General features: G+C 46.4%; 2 protein-coding genes across 2 annotated transcripts in view; both read right to left on the reverse strand.

The window, feature by feature from the left end:
* The window catches only part of kcnh2b (potassium voltage-gated channel, subfamily H (eag-related), member 2b), a 198,812-nt gene extending 193,545 nt beyond the window's left edge, over positions 1-5,267 (reverse strand). Inside the window, exon 1 of the mRNA XM_061239261.1 lies at positions 4,290-5,267. Coding sequence (XP_061095245.1) covers positions 4,290-4,365 — 76 coding nt within the window. The 5' untranslated portion in view covers positions 4,366-5,267. The remainder of the gene's footprint in view (positions 1-4,289) is intronic.
* Positions 5,268-7,859: 2,592 nt separating this feature from the next.
* Positions 7,860-19,057, reverse strand: part of sspo (SCO-spondin) — a 129,333-nt gene continuing 118,135 nt past the window's right edge. The window contains 10 exon segments of the mRNA XM_061237735.1: positions 7,860-8,026; positions 9,307-9,457; positions 10,005-10,135; positions 10,941-11,001; positions 13,401-13,496; positions 14,831-15,048; positions 15,598-15,762; positions 16,426-16,472; positions 17,237-17,379; positions 18,339-18,466. Coding sequence (XP_061093719.1) covers positions 8,004-8,026; positions 9,307-9,457; positions 10,005-10,135; positions 10,941-11,001; positions 13,401-13,496; positions 14,831-15,048; positions 15,598-15,762; positions 16,426-16,472; positions 17,237-17,379; positions 18,339-18,466 — 1,163 coding nt within the window. The 3' untranslated portion in view covers positions 7,860-8,003.

Consider the following 19,057-nt stretch of genomic DNA (forward strand, 5'->3'; position numbering starts at 1 on the left):
ACTGCTGCTGCTCTCAGCAGGAACCGCCATGTGGCAGAGACGGTGGTGACAGAGTAGCGGGAGGGTGTGTGTGTGTGTGTGTGAGAGAGAGAGAGAGAGTGTGTGTGTGTGTGTGTGTGTGTGTGTGTGTGGGTGGGGTGAACCAACTTTGACAGAGAAATCTATTCACGCCTACGAAGAAGTGATTGTGGATATTCTCGGTACGTGAGGGGAGAAAATAGCCTTGTAGCCTGCAAATCTACACAGCAACCGGCACTGTTGACATTTAATCCTTAGCATTTGGCGGTTCCTAATTAGCCCGGATGTAACATGTGAAGGAAAAGATCCTTCTTCAGACAACCAATTGAACAGCCGATAAATCACACAACGAATCTACCCTTCTCCGCAGCACTGCAAATGCACTCTCAGAAATAAAAGTGACAGCGGAGGTGATGTTTTTTGTTCTTTTGCCAAATGTACCCTCAAAGTACAGTAATGTCCTCTTTGGGTGCAAATGATCACGATGACTGGGTGTTTTGATTGACGCGTGCCTTCTCGGTCAGGTGAGTGCTGTAAATGAGAATCTGTTCTCAATCAATTTTACCTGGTTGAATAAATAAAATAAGCAAATGTAAGTACGTTTTCCAAAAAAAAAGAAGAAGGTACAAATCAATTATATATTGCTGGCTAGGGGCACAATGTTATGTACCTATAGGGTACTGCCCCAGCGACAAGCATTTGTATGTTTTTAGGCACTTTTTGCACTTTGTTTCTGACACTGTACAGTACAGTAGAGCAGCAGTGGGCGGACTAAGGAACCAAAACCTACACTTTCATTGGGCTTTGGGCTCCGATAGCGTTATTGATGAAGAGGCAGCATTCAATGTCACTGTAAGGAAACTGTTCCGGGCCGGCCGAGCTCACCGAAGCAGAAACGTCCGGGCACGCCGGAGCGGGCCGCTTAGGATTCATATCATATTCCGATCGCGCTTTGACACAGACACGCGAGGGTTTGACTCAGCCGCCTCTGAAGCGGGCCCTCCGGGGAGCGGCGTGATGAGCTACTCAAGTTGCCCAGGTGATGGTCTGTTTGCGCGCAGGAGAGCGGCGCCTAATGCCCTCCCCGGTCACACAATTTATGCGCGTTTAATTGGAGGGCGCGCGCTCCCCAGACAAGGGAGAAGCAACAACAAATATCTTACTTGAGAGGAAACTGGGATTTCTGATGAGGCCCCGTGACCGATCGAAACGCGGTGCATCTACAGACGAAGGGATTACAATTACTGTCCCGGTCAGACGGATGCTTCCGGTCCGGAACGACGGCACAATAACCCAACCCGGCGTTCATCTGTCTGGCCCCGTCTTGCAGTAAGAAGAGGGGGGTCATCCAGGCTTGATTACGCCACATCTACAGCAATGTTCTCAATACTGGCAATAAAGAATAACTGATTGTTTTGTTTGTTCGTGTTTGTTTTTGAGGAGGACTGCCCAAATACTCTCCCGAGCCATTTTACTCCTTTTAATTGAACCGAAAGCACTGAAATGCATCTTGTTTACTCTGAGGTTTGGTTGTTTGTTTTTGTGTGAGTTTGTTCTCAATTTTGACCAAAAACCCTTCTCTCTGGGTTTGGAGCAAAACCTTTTTCTCTGGGATCAGATCAGTTCAAATTAAATTTTGCACAAGCGCCTCGTTCGGAATATAAAACGGCAGTATCGCAAGCGGGTTCCTGTCAAAGGGAACCAAAATGCTGCAAAGATTCTTCACTGAAATGGCATTGCGAAAATGTTCCCTTCATAATAAACAGGTGAACATAAAACGAATCAGTCCTACATGTTGACAATCACTCTAACAGGTACAGTTATATTGCCGAAAGGGAAATACCTAACGCACTAGTACAGGCCAGCTAAAGAAAGAGGATCCAATAGGGGCTCTACAACAAGGACAGACAGACAGATAGTTATATTGTCTTTTTTTTTTAAAAACATTCCCTGTTATTTGTTGCTCCTTTGTAGAAAGGACATGGTTAATGCTGTATTTTTTAAAGGATTGTAAAATCAAAATATTGTATAAAAAATCCATACAGGGCAGCAGTATCCTGTGGGCTCATCTATAATTTAAAATGGCAAAATTTCTTTCATTTACATTTCAGTTTTCTGAGACTTGAATGATTGAATGGCCTCCATCATCAGATTAGTACTCGCAAATGTCAATCATAGTGTACGGAGCCGAAACCCCAAATGAGACTGCTACTGTCCGTCTGCTATTACCACGTATCTGCAAGAGCGAGGAAGAGACTGAGTCGTAAGAGTCTCAACACAGCCTGAACCGTCCTCAATACCGTTTGTTTAGGTAAATTTGACAACATCCTATGAGATAAGAGCCTAGATTTCGTTTCAAGTTTCTAGCACACAGTCCGGTAATTTGTAGCTTACGTCACCGGTGACCTGTCAGTACGCGGATGAAAAGCGCCCTACTGTAGGAGCGTTCAGTAATCCCAAGGCCCCAGATATTGTGTCTATCTCGTGTTTTTCGTTACGGTGTGCTTTACTTCTGCAGTACAGAGGCTTCGCGTGAGCCTCCCCACTGGGGAGTTGTCACCTGCGATTCAGACAAGGCAAGACGCGACAGCAGTGCGTCGTCCTCAAAATACTTATTCGCCTTTGCGCTTGAGTCACGTTCGTGTTCATTTGAAATTATTAGGAATAACCGTAACGTAATAATGAATAAAGAGGTTGCTGTGGATTTCTTAGTGGTCAGATACACTGTGTCGAACGAGAGGGATACCATCTTTATGCTGCCGTGTTATTATATTCATGTGGAAAATAAACACTGTGTGCAAACAAGACATTTTGATTAACCTCAGGAGAGCCTGCGTCCTCAAACGAGGACGCTAAATGTTGGCTTCCCCGAGCTCTTCAATTAAAATCAAATAAGATATTTAACCTCAGGAGGTTAAATGCATTGTGTTTCGTTCCACTTTCATCTGAATCTGAACATGATTAGACAATGCACTATTGCTTGACAGCTTTTTTGGGGATTAAATTTAAAGGCCAACCACAACCCACCGTAAGAACAGGAAATCGCTTGGCCGATTCTTTCCCTGTATTGTGTGCATAAGCCAATAGTTAATTGGATGCGTTTCGATTGACTCTGTAATCATGTTGTGTCCAATTAGCGTGGGATTTTCAACAACCAACCTAAAAATATGTCCCGGCATCTCGCATTAATTATTTGTATTGAGGCCAATAATGACTTGAGAATCGGGTAGTTGTATATTAGTAGCCCTGGTTTAATTCACATATCGATCATTGTCGGTTAGAAACGAATTGCTGCAACTTTGTCAGACCCTTTCCTGCAGTGCATGTATCCTGCACATGTCGAGTGTGCCTCGCGGAATCAATTCGCTGTAGCAACTAGTTACAAGACAAAAATGTCGCCACGGCACGTTTTTGACAGCATACATAATGTATTGTTGAATTAGTTTGAGTGGAGTAGCCTTGCACGGAGCGTAACGTTGTTCGCTGCGTTCCCAAATTCAGTGTGCAAGCTCAGCTTTCGCTCAACCACAACTGGCAACACAACACATGCGCTTTCCAAAGTGTCAACGTTTTGTTTTTTTTATTCCCCCTTTCTTCTTCTTTTGATTGCTCGCGTATTCATGCAAAGCTGCAGCTCCCATTTATATTCCCATGAGACTCTTTTTCTGAATAGGCTACATTAAATACGGTTCGTTAAAAAAATCCATGGGGGGTCCAAATACCGTTTTCTAAAAAATGGTATGTGAATGTATAATACATTTCCACAGAGACAGATGTAGTTCGGAGGAGATGATCACTTTCCGACCCAGACCTCCTAAATTTTCGCCGCACCCCCTAAAAGACATTCGTCCCCACGCGCGCACACACGTACTCACAGTGGCAACACACACCTGCCCCAGTGCCTTCCGGCAGGACATAAATACCTATATGAAGTCGTCAGTAATCATTGCTTTAACACAATAGGTTCAATAAAACGAGAGAGGGAACGCATCAGTGCTAATTCTGCAGGACTTTTACGGCTCAGAATATTCTCCGCCCTCACTACGATTTAGATTTGTTAGCTAATGAACTTAGACAATTTACGAAACTGGACGTCGGACTTAATAAACAGATTTTTTTTTAAAATAAAGCTTAAATAGGCTACTCGTTGCACACAAACCGCTTGACGTGAAAACGTGTAAATTGAAAAGAGGGGTCGTGAAGACAAACGGGTACTCGACAGTTTACCGAGAATAAATAAAATACATTTTGACAGGAATACGTAGTCTTACTCTGGCCGTCGAATTTCCGGATGATGGTGTCCAGGAAAGTGTTCTGCGGTGCCACGTGCCCCCTTCGGACCGGCATCCTGGCTTCCTACACCCCACCGTAGTTTGGAGACTTTCGGAAGCCAAGCTATCCTCTACACGGAGCTCCACGCCAAGGGTCACTGCGCCCTCCCCATACGGGTCAGTACAGTAATCCACGACTGAAGCGCACACTTCCAAACTTGCGGTGTGATGAACTCGCCAGGCAGAAGGAGGATGACGAGCGCCCTGTAACTGAGCCCCACTTAGTCGAGGGTCAGAGGGATATCGAGAGACAGTTTCCAGTTTCAGGATTGGGAGCGGCGAGTGTTTGTTTACGTCCTTTTTTTTTCCAATAGTAAATTTAAAAGAAAGATCCGTTTCGTCGTTTAACGGCTGACACGATCGTTACTTGGTGACGTTCGTAAAGGGGAAGTCCGGGGAAGTGGAGACGAGCGGCCTGGCAAGGTGCAATCGCTTTGCCATTCTTGCGCTGATTGTCTTTGTCCCACCGCCTCTCCTCGCGCGTCTACACCCAGCCGGAATTGGGGAAAAGCAACGGCGGCGTTATGCGCTGCTGTGTTTGGAGTCGCAGCCGCGCTGGAAAGTCTCGTCTCTCCCCAGTGCTCTCCGCGCTCTAACCAGATGATCTCAGCGGCACACCGGCACCGACTGCTGCACCTCTTTAACCCTTTCCTTAACGACGAATCGCTCTTTAAAAAAAATAAGCTTTAATTCGTTACAAAATTGTAAAGCTGATCACGTCATTTAGTGATCATGTCAAAATAGCGTGGCATTTCATTTTGGGTTGGTCTCCAGTAATTAGCCTACAAAGTGCGTCCATTACCAGTTTCAGAAGGTGTATCTTCCCCTTTGTGTTCTTCAGCGAAAAAAATCCAAACCATTGTTAAATTGATGTTGGGCAGAAAGATTATGCGTATTTGAATCAAATGCAAAAGAAGATGGAACGTGCAGCGTTGACGTGGTCGCACAGGTGCGTTCTGATTTACATTTGCAGGTGCGATGGTCGTGACACCAGGCGCGAGCATTTCGAACAGAAAACACGCTGCCCTGCGCTCATATCTGTATGAAGCTCATGAATAATTTATGAGTGAATTGTAAACAAATAAATGGCCCAACCACATTTTTTTTTTTTTTTTAAAGAAGGTTTTTGCTGAAAGTGGCGTGTTTATTTAAAAAAAAAAAAAACCGGACTTAATTTAAATCTTGAAAATATCGCGGGCGTGCGTTGTTTTTTTGTTGGGTTTTACGGGAGAACACCTTGCACCTTCATTTGCCTTGTGGATGGCTGATCCAGACGGTGCCAGCTACGTCACTGCGTATGCACGAGTACGAATGTGGAGTTCCCCTATCGTCACGGGGAGATAGACAATAGCTCCGCGCCGCTGCTGTATCCCAGATATTGCACTAGTCTGTTCTTTGTTATACATTCGGGTGCTATACTTCCCGTTTTCGCCATTTGCCGTTTTAAACTTTACACAGAACGGCGTGTTACCCTTCATTTTTTGTGGTAAATGCGTCGCAATAACAAAGCCTCGCCGTCTCTGCGAATGAAATGGGGAATCCTCTGAACTCCGCGGGGCGCCGGAGCTACTAAAACCGCTTCACACGCAGTTCCCGTATCTGGTCGGGAATCGCGGACGCGGGGCTGAGAAGCGGCGCCCGTGTGTGAGATATGGCGGTTACCCCCGACCACGGAGGCATTACCTGTGTGATCGTTATCCTTTGATGTTCTCTGGTTTCAGTCAACGTACAGTACAAGGCCTAATAATAATGATAATAATAATAATCAGTTTTGTACAAATATCTGCTCGTGGTCTCGCTAGCGGTTATTTCCATGTCAACAGTATGGATGGAGGTTTTCTACGTTTTGCTGACATGCACTGCTATCTTTGAGCTTTATACCGCTCTGTGAGGCTTGTGGCATTTTCCGTGAGCGCTGTGCCTCGAACAGGATTTGCCCAGGGCAGTAAAGTCGACAGGGACCAGCTGTACCTGTAGAACCTGTCATTTGTAAATATTTGCTGTCACTGGACCGTGCATGTGGCAGCAACTAAATGCATAAAAGCATGCAGACATGGTCAAGAGGTTCAGCTATTTTTCAGACCAAATGTCAGAATGGGAAAGAAATGTGACCTAAGTGACTTTTATCGTGGAGTGATTGTTGGTGCCAGACAGGGTGGTTTGAAAATCTCAGAAACGGCTGATCTACTGGGATTTTCAAGCACAGCAGTCTCTAGAGTTTGCAGAGAATAGTGCCGGGGGGAAAAAGAAAAGAAAAAAAAAGTGAGCAGCAGTTCTGAGGGCAGAAATGCGTTGTTAATGAGAGAGGTCAGAGGAGAAGGGCTAGACTGATCAAAGCGGACGGTAACGCAAATAACCACGCATTACAACAGTGGTATGCAGAAGAGCATCTCTGAACACACAATGCCTCTAAGTGGATAGGCTACTGCAGCAGAAGACCAATAATTCTAAGTGTTCACTGTGTGTATAATGCCCTTAATTGTGTAGAATGCATCTCGTTAGGAAGACTAAAGGGAGATTCTACATATCGTTCAGACAGGCTAGCACTCTTCTTCTTCTCCTTTAACTTTTTTAGGTGCCAAAAACTTTCACCTTCACTGACCAAAAGTGACCCGTCCCAGGTCCTCAGTGTCATTCCTGTTTCAGTATAATTCACTGTTTCATGGGCCCATTATAGATTCATCAGTAAAAAATGTTTCACGTTCTTATTTGCTGGAATCTTTGAAGCAAAGAGGTTTCAATTAGAAACAGAATGAATGTGTATTTCAGGGGCCATCGGTTTCTGCTCATCTACGCCCATGGTCCCTCCAGATTTTAATCACTATTAAAAGCGTATTTTACACCTGAATCAATCGAGAGAAATTCCTACTCAAACGATGACCTCGATTACCGCAAGGGTTGAGAGACGAGGAACATCAGCAGACAATTCTGTCGCCATGGCGATCCAAATCCGCAGTTTACTGCGAAAAGGACCAAGCTACAAATGCCTACACTCTCGGAAATAAAGTGACAGTGGAGGTACATATTTGCTCTTCTATGATCAAAATGTACCCCCGTTCTCTCCGATTACAAATGAGTATGTTTTCCCGGCAAAAAAAAGGCACAACTTAATTATATATTGCTGGCTAGGGGTACAATTTTGTGGTACCGCCCCAGCGACAAGCATTTGTTTTCAGGCACTTTTCGTACCTTTATTTCTGAGAGTGTAGCAGTGAGGTCCGTAAGTATTTGGACAGCGGCAGTAATTCCTACATGTTCGCCCCGTACGGATGTAAGCAAATTAAAGTGTGGACCGTCAGCTTTAAGAGTGAACTGTGTAGGAATTAGAGCCCTTTGCTGTCCAACATATATATATATACATACAGAACTCACTGTACTGTACGTAACACCAAAGACACACAAAAACACAAATACAGTACGAACCTTGAAGATGAAAACACAAGCCCTGCTTACAGGGTATGCTCCAATTTTATTGGAAATCATAGAAAAGCTGTACAGATTTATCTGGATCTCTGAGCATCATAAGGCCCTCTATAAAAAGTGATTTCAGTCATATAATGACTACAGGCTACGACACGATTTAGTTCAAGGACACACAGAGCGGCTATGTCCGTCCGTCTGTCCAGAGCTGTCCGTCCGTCTTCTGGAGCACGTTCAGCGTCTGGATAGGTCCCCCCCTGAAATACACAAAAAAAAAAAACGTGTGCTATAAATACCCTTCCAGTCCCAAGCCCAATATGAAGTGGCTCTACCCAGATCCCACGGGGGTTTGCTGGGAAAATTGAGAAAATTTAGTAGGGTTTCAATTTCTCTTACTGTAATCCAGTATTTTGATCAAGAGCTTTCAGTTAACTTTTGAATAGTCCTCAACTTCAAGGACGGTAGTGCTGAAGCTTGTGTGCACGTATGGTATGGAAATAGGCGGTCTGCGTCGTCGCTGGGTGGGTGTTGTGCTAACGCTTAAGCTGCCCGGGTTCACGGACACGCACCACACAGACCGGGAACACACAGCACAACGCACAACGTCTGTATTTGGACCACGTACAGTACAGTAATCCACCGTGCCAAATTAGCGAGTAAAACATAATTGGTTTTGATTGCGGAACGAGAAGCTAATTAAGCGATTAACTCACATACGTGCCGCGGGTAATTAAAACGGGGGCGCGTGCTAAAAGGCAGCTATATAATCCAGGACCCGCGTACAGGGAGGTCACAGCAGGGTCAGGATGCGAGAGGGGGGGACAATGTCTGTCTTAACAAGCGTTTTTAGTCTTGTAATAAGACTTAAGATGTACATTTTTTTTCTCTCATGTAGGAATATTAGCTTGTTACTGTTCACATGACAAGTGAAATTTTCCCCATTGGAAAATCTTGAAATGAGTCAAACTTTTCTCACCTCATTGTCTAATTTTTTGTTTATTTTTTGCAGTGTTTGCAAGGCGAGAATGTCACAGCAGGGTTAGGAGGTGATGGCGGGAACGCCGAATGGATGAGGATTGGAGCTGGAATAAAGAGAGAATAGGGCAGGAATGGAGTGGGAATACAGCAGGAATAGAGTGGGAATACAGAGGGAATAGAGTGGGAATAGAGTGGGAATACAGCGGGAATAGAGTGGGAATACAGTGGGAATAGAGTGGGAATACAGCGGGAATAGAGTGGGAATGGGGTAGGAATACAGCGGAAATAGAGTGGGAATACAGAGGGAATAGAACAGGAATAGAGCGGGAATGGATCGGGAATGTAACGGGAATGGAGCGGGAGGGAATAGAGCAGTATTGGAGCGGGAATAGAGTGGGAACAGGCGGGAATGGAGCAGTGAATGGAGCAGGAACGGAACGGGAACAGCGCGGGACCAGAACGGGAACAGCGCGGGAACAGGCGGGAATAGAGCACTGAATGGAGCAGGAATGGAGCAGGAACGGAACGGGAACAGCACGGGAACAGCACGGGAACGCACCCTGGCAGCTGGTGCACTCGCAGCTGTGTATGACGGGCAGGACCACGGGCTCCGTCTCCCCGCTGTCACAGCGCAGGCTGAGGAAACGCACGGGGCTGCGGGGGTCCAGTCTGTAGCTGCAGCAGTCACACATGGCCTGCAGGTACGGCTCCTGGAGACGCAGGGAGACAGGGGGGCGGGGGGCGGGGAGAGGGGGTCAGAGGTCAGGAATAAGCCTGCACTGCAAAGAATTTTAATGAGTCAGTCTCAACAAGTATTTTAACTTTCATGTGAATTCAGTTAAATAAGCTGCACAAAGAAAATGGTCTATGACTGAGAATAGAAAGAAAAACAAGGCAAGGCAAAAAAGTAATAGAAGAAAGGATTTTAAGTCTCAATATATACAACTAAATTGCCAAGTAAGACTAAATATGAGAATTAAATACTTGTTGTTATTTTTTTGTTTTTTTGCAGTGCTCAACCCACCAGCTCAATCACTCTACCTCCTGAAGAATTTTTCCCAATTAACAAAATCCAGGTGATTGGAACAAAATACTGGGGAGGACTTTAACTTTCCCAGCCTGGAGATTTCCACCTCTGCCTATTGCTCTGTCGACGAGTTTGCACTGCGGGTTTGCGGATCTCCCGTTATTCTCCACCGTTTGAGTGTCGAACTGAGACTAATCAGAGGGAAACGGGCACATTCGTTATCAACGGACCTCCAGGATGACGTTGGTCCTGGACAAACAGCGCCCCCTGCAGTAGCTGACTTCCACGTTGTCAAGACGACAGTCTCCCTTAGTGATGTTCCTGACCTCCGTGTAGCGCCTGCACTCAGCCGCCGGTTCCCCTGGGAACGAGGGCAGAGAAGACATGAAAAGAAAATGAGAACGAAGGAGGAATAAAGAGATGGAGACAGAAGGGGGGGTGAGAGAGAGAGAGAGAGAGAGAGAGAGAGGGAGGGAAACAGACGGTTGGAAATGAGAGAGATTTGTGAATGAGACAGGGGGGAGAATTAATGATTGAAAATGCAGAGGGCTCAAACGGAATCGCTGGTGAGTCGATCCGCACACTGAGATAACAGCCGGTTCAACAGCGACTGGTACATGCACTGCATTTACAGTTCGGTCCATAAGTATTTGGACAGCGGTACAATTTGTGTTCTTTTGGCTCTGTACTCCAGCACATTGGATTGGAAATGAAACGATCATTATGAGGTTATAAAGTGCAGACTGTACTGGAGTACTGAGCCAAAAGAACAGAAATTGTACCGCTGTCCAAATACTTATGGACTGCACTGGATATAGTGCAGTATAGTCCAAATTCTTACAATTAACACCTCTCATTCACCCATTCTCTCACACACACACACACACACACACACACACAGAAACACTCACCAGCGCTGAAAGGCTGCCATGCAAGGCACCAACCAGCTCGTCGGGAGCAGTTGGGTGTTAGGCGTCTTGCTCAGGGACACTTTGACACATCCATGTTGGGATCGAACTGGCAACTCTAACTGCCAGACAACGGCTCTTACCTCCTGAGCTAATGTCACTCCCCACTTTCACACTTTTGCGCTTATAAATGCGGTTTAAATAGCCAATCCGTGCTCAGACGTCCCCCAGTCCGACCTCCGACCTCCGACCTCTCACCTGGGAACTCCTTCCTGCAGACCGGACAGCAGCTTCCTGCCTCCTCGACTTTCACTTCCCCCTGAACAGAGGAGAGAGGAGGAGGGAGAGAATGAGCTCTTTCAAATCGCTTATTTTTCACCCCGTTCTTGCGTTCCTTGCCCCTTTTCTTGCTCCTAGTTTAACCCGTCGGGAGAGCGAAGAAAAGGGGACGAGGGGGGGAAAAAAAAACAGAAATCGAGAGAAGATGAAGGTCAATCATTCATATGTCACGCATTCTGAAAAAATACTTTCACAAAGGACGGATGCACTCATGTTTTCTTGCTCAAGAAAAGTTTTGGGGCCTCCTAGTTCTAGCTCCTGGCTTCCAGCTCTGAGAAGGAACATTTAACAAGCTGACGGAACCTCGATCAATCTCCGAGATCGGGCGAAGAAGAGCCAAGGGGACAGGAGGTGAAGAAGAAGAACCTTCTGGAAAGAGCCCTGTGTCATCCTGACACGGACGAACTCTGCGCTCCTCGAAATAGATTTCTGAATGATTCATCTCCCGTGGGGACGCTGTCCGACATCGGGGCCTGGCATTCCTCAGTGCCACGGAGACCGGCGCTCGACGCGAACCCCGCTGAGAGCCAAGGGCACCGCCAGCCCTCCGAGGAGCCGAGGGTACAGGAGACGGCATCTCCCCGGCCTCTAAAGCACTCCTCACACGGCCTTATTCTCCCACACTCTCAGAAATACATTTGAAAAAAGTTATTTGGTTGATTCCAGTGGTGTTGTGTACTTGAGGAAAGGTAGAAATACCCTTATCAAAATCTTACTTGAGTAAAAGTAGTGGTTAAGATTCGTGACTGGGACCCGCAAGGTCGGTGGTTCGATCCCCGGTGCAGCCACAATAAGATCCGCACACCCGTTGGGCCCTTGAGCAAGGCCCTTAACCCTGCATTGCTCCAGGGGAGGATTGTCTCCTGCTTTGTCTAAATCAACTGTAAGTCGCTTTGGATGAAAGCGTCAGCCAAATGACATGACATGTAATGTCATGTAAAAAATGTAATTTAGTATCAAAAGTACTGTGACATTAAACTAAGTACATTTTAAAGCAAGTACTTTTGTACTTCTACTAGAAATTTGCAGAGTAGCTGAGGCTACTTTTACCTTTACTGGAGTAAGATTTTACCCAGGGTATTTCTACTTTTACTGAAGTACAGGACTTCTGGTTGATTCCATAGAGGAATTCATGGAACCCTCGGTCTGATTTGTGAAGTGTGAAAACTCTGCACACAAATTAGACAAAGAACCATTTAGCCTGACAAAGAACCCTTTAACAAGATACGGTTCTTCTGTGGAATCTTTGGAACCTTTTCCTTACGAGTGCTCTGTGGTTTAAAATAGCTGTCATAGTGTTTATAGTTATTGGGAAATGGGGGAACAAATGAGTTACAGTCAGCTCCATGATGTTTGGGATAAAAAAATATTTTTTTTGTGTGATTTGGCTCTGAACTCCACGGTTTTAGATTTGTAATCAAAACAATTCACTCGTGGTTAAAGTGCAGACTCTCAACATTTTTCACCTTCGACTTGAACAGATCCCCACCAGGCCCCCGGTGTAATGCTGGTTTCAGTGCGTTCCAGAAGGCCATTTTTAAATTCATAGTTAAAAGGTTTCATGGTCACTTCTTCGCTGGAATCCGTGAAGCAAAGAGGTTTCAATTAGAAAAAGAAAATTAGAAACAGAATGAATGTGTATTTCAGGGGCCATCAGTTTCTGCTCATCTACGCCCGTGGTCCCTCCAGACTTTAATCACTATTAAAAGCGCATTTTACACCTGAATCAATCGAGAGAAATTCCTTCTCAAATAATGACCTCAATTACACAAAAAAACGGCATCAAGGCAGCAGCCCCTGACACTGGCACTCTCTCACACACACCATATTTTCACCTTCTGGTGTAAAGTAACTATAAAACTGTTTATAGGGCCAGTTTCACAGACACATATTAGTCTTGGACTAAATTGAGTTTTTTATTTATTTACAAAGTAAATAAGACTAAAGCACTTGGTTAAGTATTTTAATAAAATAAGAATTATTCTTAATTAAAATAAGACTAAAGCACTTGTTAAGGTTGACTTATTTCTGTTTGTTTTTTTGCAGTGCATCTGCCACAGGCCACCTGGGATAGAAGAGCCAGGATCCGGAAGGCTGTCCCAATTCATTACATTAAATTAAATTAACGGCATTTTGGCAGACGCTCCTATCCAGAGCGACGTGCAGTTGATGAGACTAAGCAGGAGACAGTCCTCCCCTGGAGCAATGCAGGGCTAAGGGCCCTTTGCTCAAGGGCCCACCGGCTATGCAGATCTTATTGTGGCTACACCGGGATTAGAACCACCGACCTTGCGTTTCCCAGTCACCACGCTACAGGCCGCCTGACAGAATTCCTACGGAAATCCCGGACCTCCCGCTCCATTCCCGGGGAATTCTCACCTCGTCGCAGAGCAGCGGCGGACACCCGGACCGGCACTCCTTCCGACCGTTGACACAGCGGCAGGCCTGGCAGCCCTCCTCCCACTCCGTCCCGGCCTACGAGACACGGGGGGCGGCGTCACGCTCGTTAAACAGGCCGCGGCGTCAGCGTTGTTCAGCGACGGCGACAAAAAACCGCACTCAAAATTCACATTCGTCTCACCGCGTCGGGGGAACCGTCACCTCGCGTTTCCCGTAATTAACGTCTCCGCTCTGACGGATACTGCGAGTCTACCGCGATGGATTCATTTATTATTGATCAGCATAATTTAAAGGCATTTAGAACATCAACAGCAACCATAACGGTCTTTGGAAAGAAATATGTCTGGAATGACTGCAGAAGACTGAAAGCACAGGGGTTCGGGGTCGGGGTTTTAAGGGGGCACTGCAAAAAAATGTCTTATGTCTTGATGTCTTAACAAGCGTTTAAGTCTTGTAATAAGACGCAAGACATTTTTTAACCTTTTTTTTTCTCTCAAGTAGGAAATACTAGCTTGTTTTAAGTTAATGTTTGCTTCACAAATAACGTTTTCTTATTCAATTGGCAAATCTGGGTAATGAGTGAAACTGGCTTACCTCATTGGCAAATTCTGACAAGATAAATTCACTTACGAATTACTGTCTGGGAAAGATTGTTTTGCTTGTTTTAACAAAATCTGTCTCAAAAAAAGTAAACTATTCTCATCCGACTGGCAGACAATTTACTCAATAGATTTCTTTTTTAAATTTTTGTTTCTTTGCAGTGTGAACTCAGAGCCCCTCCCCTCCCCTGTAACGCGTTGTGTGTGTGTTTTTGGGGTGTTATTTTGGGGTGTTCCCGGGTGTACCTCTAACGTGTTACGAGTGTGTTTTTGTGGTGTGACCTCCCCTCCCCTGTAACGTGTTATGAGTGTGTTTTGGGGGTGTTATTTTGGGGTGTTCCCGGGTGTACCTCTAACATGTTATGAGTGTGTTTTTGGGGTAGACCTCCCCTCCCCTGTAAGGTGTTATGAGTGTGTTTTTGGGGTGTTATTTTTGGGGTGTTCCCGGGCGTACCTCTAACGTGTTATGAGTGTGTTTTTGGCGTGTTATTTTTGGGGTGTTCCCGGGCGTACCTCTAACGCGTTATGAGTGTGTTTTTGGGGTATTATTTTTGGGGTGTTCCCAGGTGTACCTCTAACATGTTATGAGTGTGTTTTTGGGGTGTTATTTTTGGGGTGTTCCCGGGTGTACCTCTAACATGTTATGAGTGTGTTTTGGGGGTGTTATTTCGGGGTGTTCCCGGGTGTACCTCTAACATGTTATGAGTGTGTTTTTGGGGTATGACCTCCCCTCCCCTGTAAGGTGTTATGTGTTCCCGGGTGTACCTCTAACATGTTATGAGTGTGTTTTTGGGGTGTTCCCGGGCGTACCTCTCTCCACGCCCCCTCCTCGTAGCACTCGCAGCGCGCGGCGATCACGCAGCGCCCCGCCGTGTTTCGGTAGAGCCCCTCCGCGCACACGCACCCCTGCTCCTCCGCGCGCGCGCTGCAGTTCTGGGGCGTGGCCTCGTACATCTCCCGGCAGCTCCGCTCGCAGGCCGGCCCCGCCCCCGGCCCCCCCCTCGACCAGCGCTCCCCCGCCGGGCACGCTGAAACAAAATGGACGCCGATTTATACAAAATGGACGCCGATTCATCACCCCCACCGTCCGTTTGCCCTGCACTTTTCAGCAACTGCCACCAACGCCTTTTTAATACAAATGGATGTGACTTAGGTCTAACTATGCTAGCTAGCCGATTAGCTGCTTACCAGGGATTTCTTTTTTTTTTTCAAAGGTAAGAACAAATATTACATTGATTAAAGTGCATTATAACAGCCAAATGATTGTCAACTTTTCTTCTCTCTGCATTTTCCCCGTCAACGGCCATTTTGTTTGGCGCACACTAACTATTCAGACTGTTAGCCAACATTCGCTCACACTCGCGGTGAACAAAAATAAGTTTGAATACGGTGGGGAGCATAAGCTAACGTTAGCTAACATTCGCCACTTTAAACACACGCCTGGTTTACTGGGTCTAGTCAGGCTGCTGATGTTAAGGCACCTCTGCACTGCTAATCACACATCTCCATAGGTAATGACCACTGGTCAGAGGCTGTTTAATAGGGCCCGTGATATCGGTCCGTTTTCCGCTCCTCACCGCAGTCCGGGGCCTGGCAGTCTCTGGAGCGCCGGGCGGGGCCCTGGCACTCCGCCCCGCCGTACTGACGGGCCCGCTGGACCACCCGGCCCGATGTCTGCTCCCCAGATCCACAGCTCACAGAGCAGGGGCTCCAGTCCGCCCAGCTGCCCCACACGCAGTCCACTGAGAGAGGGAGAGCAAGAGAGGGGGAAGAGAGCTGTGATACTCCGTTACTGGAGCCTCTCAGGGCATCAATAGGCCCTACCACAGTAAATGTTCACACAAAATAAATGTTCACACGATCAGAACATTAGCTATTTTATAGGCAAAGAACAGCCTGGAGAGAAAGAGAGAGTGGGGCACAGAGAGTGAAAAGGGGAAGAAGAGAGACATAGAGAGTTTGTGAGTGTGTGTGTATGTGTGTGTGTGTGTGTGTGTGTGAGAGAGAGAGAGAGAGAGAGAGAGAGAGAGAGAGAGAGAGCGAGTTACACCTGCATGTCATCTACAAAACATCCCATTAGGATTTCAAAGCCAGTGGGGATGGTCCCAATGTTCCCTTCCCATGGGAAAACAAAATGGCCGTCTGCCCTGCAGGTGTCCTTCTCTCCCGCAGTCGGTGCCGAACGGCAACTACAAAATGGCTCCGCCATCAAAATGGAGAACACTCCGATTCTGAATAAATCACCTCTCTCCTGCCAAGTCATTTTAGCTTCATTGTGAATTATTGAAAGCGTATTTTTCTCGAGGAAGTGGCACGCGCTTCCCATTGGCCAGCGGTTAAAGTGGACCGCGTTAGCGCCGGGGCACGTGGACTGAATAATGCACCAGTCGCACTGTCAGACCCACCGTCACACGAGTCCTCAGTGCAGAAGAACACACCTCCATCACAGACACTGCAACCAGAAGAAACATTACATTACAGCAATTTAGCTGACACTCGTATCCAAAGCAACTTGAAGTTGACTGGACTAAGCAGGGGGCCCATCCCCCCTGGAGCAATGCGGGGATAACGGTGGGGTTGACAGATACACTGATCTCACTGTGCCTACACTGGGGCTTGAGCCACAGACCCTCCAGGTGCCAGTCCAGCACCTTGGCCACCCACTGACAGGCCGCCCTCATTATGTCACTCAGACATCTTGTCAATCAGGAATATCTCACAGTGCCTCTGCCTGCTGTAACTGACTGCTATACAAGTAAAATGTGCCCAGCCTTAACAAGAAATTTAGTCTCATATTTAGCCTTAAAATATTATTTATATAACTTTTTTTTTTACCAAATAAGAAAAACATACTGCCAATGAGGTGAGACAATTTGAGTCAATTTGAGTAAGAAAATCTCACTTGTCAACAAATAAAAATGATAAGCTAATATTTTCTATTTGAGAGAAACACTTGTTTAGACATATTTACATTTACATTTTAGTAATTTGGCAGACGCGTTTAATCCAAAGCGACTTACAAGTGCATAGGTTCTTCCACAGGTTAAAGCATCAAATCCATAACAAGTAAAATACACATGAAGTGCTGTTCTAAACAAAAAATACAGTCATTGTAAGTGCAATTAAAAAATAAAAATAAAAAAAAAGACACTCATTAGGTATAGAATACTAATATTGAGCATTTAAAATGTAATATATTGAAATATAGTGGAGTACCAGGTGTTACAGAGTTGCTGCACCACAGTCCCGGGAGGGATCAGGTCTCGGGGTTCATCAAGGGTCAGGTTTAGGACCCCATGAAAAGAGAGGGAGGAGCAGGGGCAGGAGCCGTGGGGAACACACAAGCCTTCCAACAGCACCTGTGGGCGAAGGAGTCACACGCAGAAGGGAAGTCAAGGTCTTTGAAAAGGAGTAACAAAAAAAGCCCAAAAATGCCTGGATGAGTGTCTGTTTCTGATAAATTGAACGGGCACAGAGGAAGACTGGTGAAGAAGTGAGAGTCTTTGCAATCTCAGCAACAATCAAACATGGACTCTTCTAGAACAGTGGTAACCAACCCTGTTCCTGTACCATCCTGCAGGTTTTCATTTCAACCCTAATTTGTAATAGCAATTAGCAGCTCAGTGCAGATCTTTAGCTGCGGAATGAGGTGTGTTTTGCAAGAGTTGGAGTGAAAATCTACAGGGCGGTAGATCTATAAAAAAAACAACAACAATATTAACAAGTATTTTAGTGTTAGAATTAGACTTAGTCTTATTTCTATGACTCTTTGGCTAGACAAGACAAAAAGAATGGCAATGAGGTGAGAGTTTCACTCATTTCAAGATTTACCAATGGGGTGAGAATTTAACTTGTTTTAAGTTACTTTTTAATATTTTCAAGTTAATAATATGTCAGAGGGAAAGAAACCTTCTCATTACAAGACTAAAACACTTGTTAGGCCATTTTTTTTGCAGTGCAGTGCGTACAGGTGTGCAGTGCGTACAGGTGCGCAGTGGGTGCATTTTTAGCAGTCCAGTGCGTACAGGTGTGCAGTGGGTACATTTTTAGCAGTCCAGTGTGTACAGGTGTGCAGTGGGTACATTTTTAGCAGTGCAGTGCGTACAGGTGTGCAGTGGGTACATTTTTAGCAGTCCAGTGCGTACAGGTGTGCAGTGGGTGCATTTCTAGCAGTGCAGTGCGTACAGGTGTGCAGTGGGTGCATTTTTAGCAGTCCAGTGTGTACAGGTGTGCAGTGTGCGCACAGGTGCGCAGCAGGTGCGTTCAGGGACACATTTAAGGTCCACAAAGGGCCCGGCGCGAGGGCGGGATCACCCACCTTCCCCGGGGGGCAGGTGCAGCCCGGCCGGCAGGGTCCCGGGACACACTGGGCCTCGGGCCACAGGTCCTCACAGGCGTAGGGGCAGGAGCTGGCACAGGTACTGAACACCTGGTCGTCAGGGCACTCTGCGGCGCGTGGCGACGGGGGAGGAACGTCAGAGAGAGGTTATTTCTGCGCCGTTTTTGAGCCCCGCGGGCCGGCTCTTTCACAAGCCGCTAAACGAGCCCGAGACTCGGAGGAGAATAAGGTTACGGGCGCGATACCGGGGGAAACTGCAGCCTCCGGAAAACCAGCAGCCTTTATTTCCCCATTAGTCATTATGCTCCCTACCAGGCCCAGTCTGAGTGTGTGTGTGTGTGTGTGTGTTTGTTACCTGGATCACAGCTCTGTGTGTTACAGGCAGTGTGTGTGTGTGTGTGTGTGTGTGTGTGTGTGTGTACGAGTGTGAGTGTGTGTGTGTGTTACCTGGATTACAGCTCTGTGTGTTGCAGGCAGTGTGTGTGTGTGTGTGTGTGTGTGTGTGTTACCTGGATCACAGCTCTGTGTGTTACAGGCAGTGTGTGTGTGTGTGTGTGTGTGTGTGTGATAGAGAGAGTGTGTATGTGTGTGTTACCTGGATTACAGCTCTGTGTGTTGCAGGCAGTGTGTGTGTGTGTGTGTGTGTGTGTGTGTGTGTGTGTGTGTGTGTGTGTGTGTTACCTGGATCACAGCTCTGT

Source organism: Conger conger, chromosome 4, assembly GCF_963514075.1.
Source record: "Conger conger chromosome 4, fConCon1.1, whole genome shotgun sequence".
Lineage (NCBI taxonomy): Eukaryota > Metazoa > Chordata > Actinopteri > Anguilliformes > Congridae > Conger > Conger conger.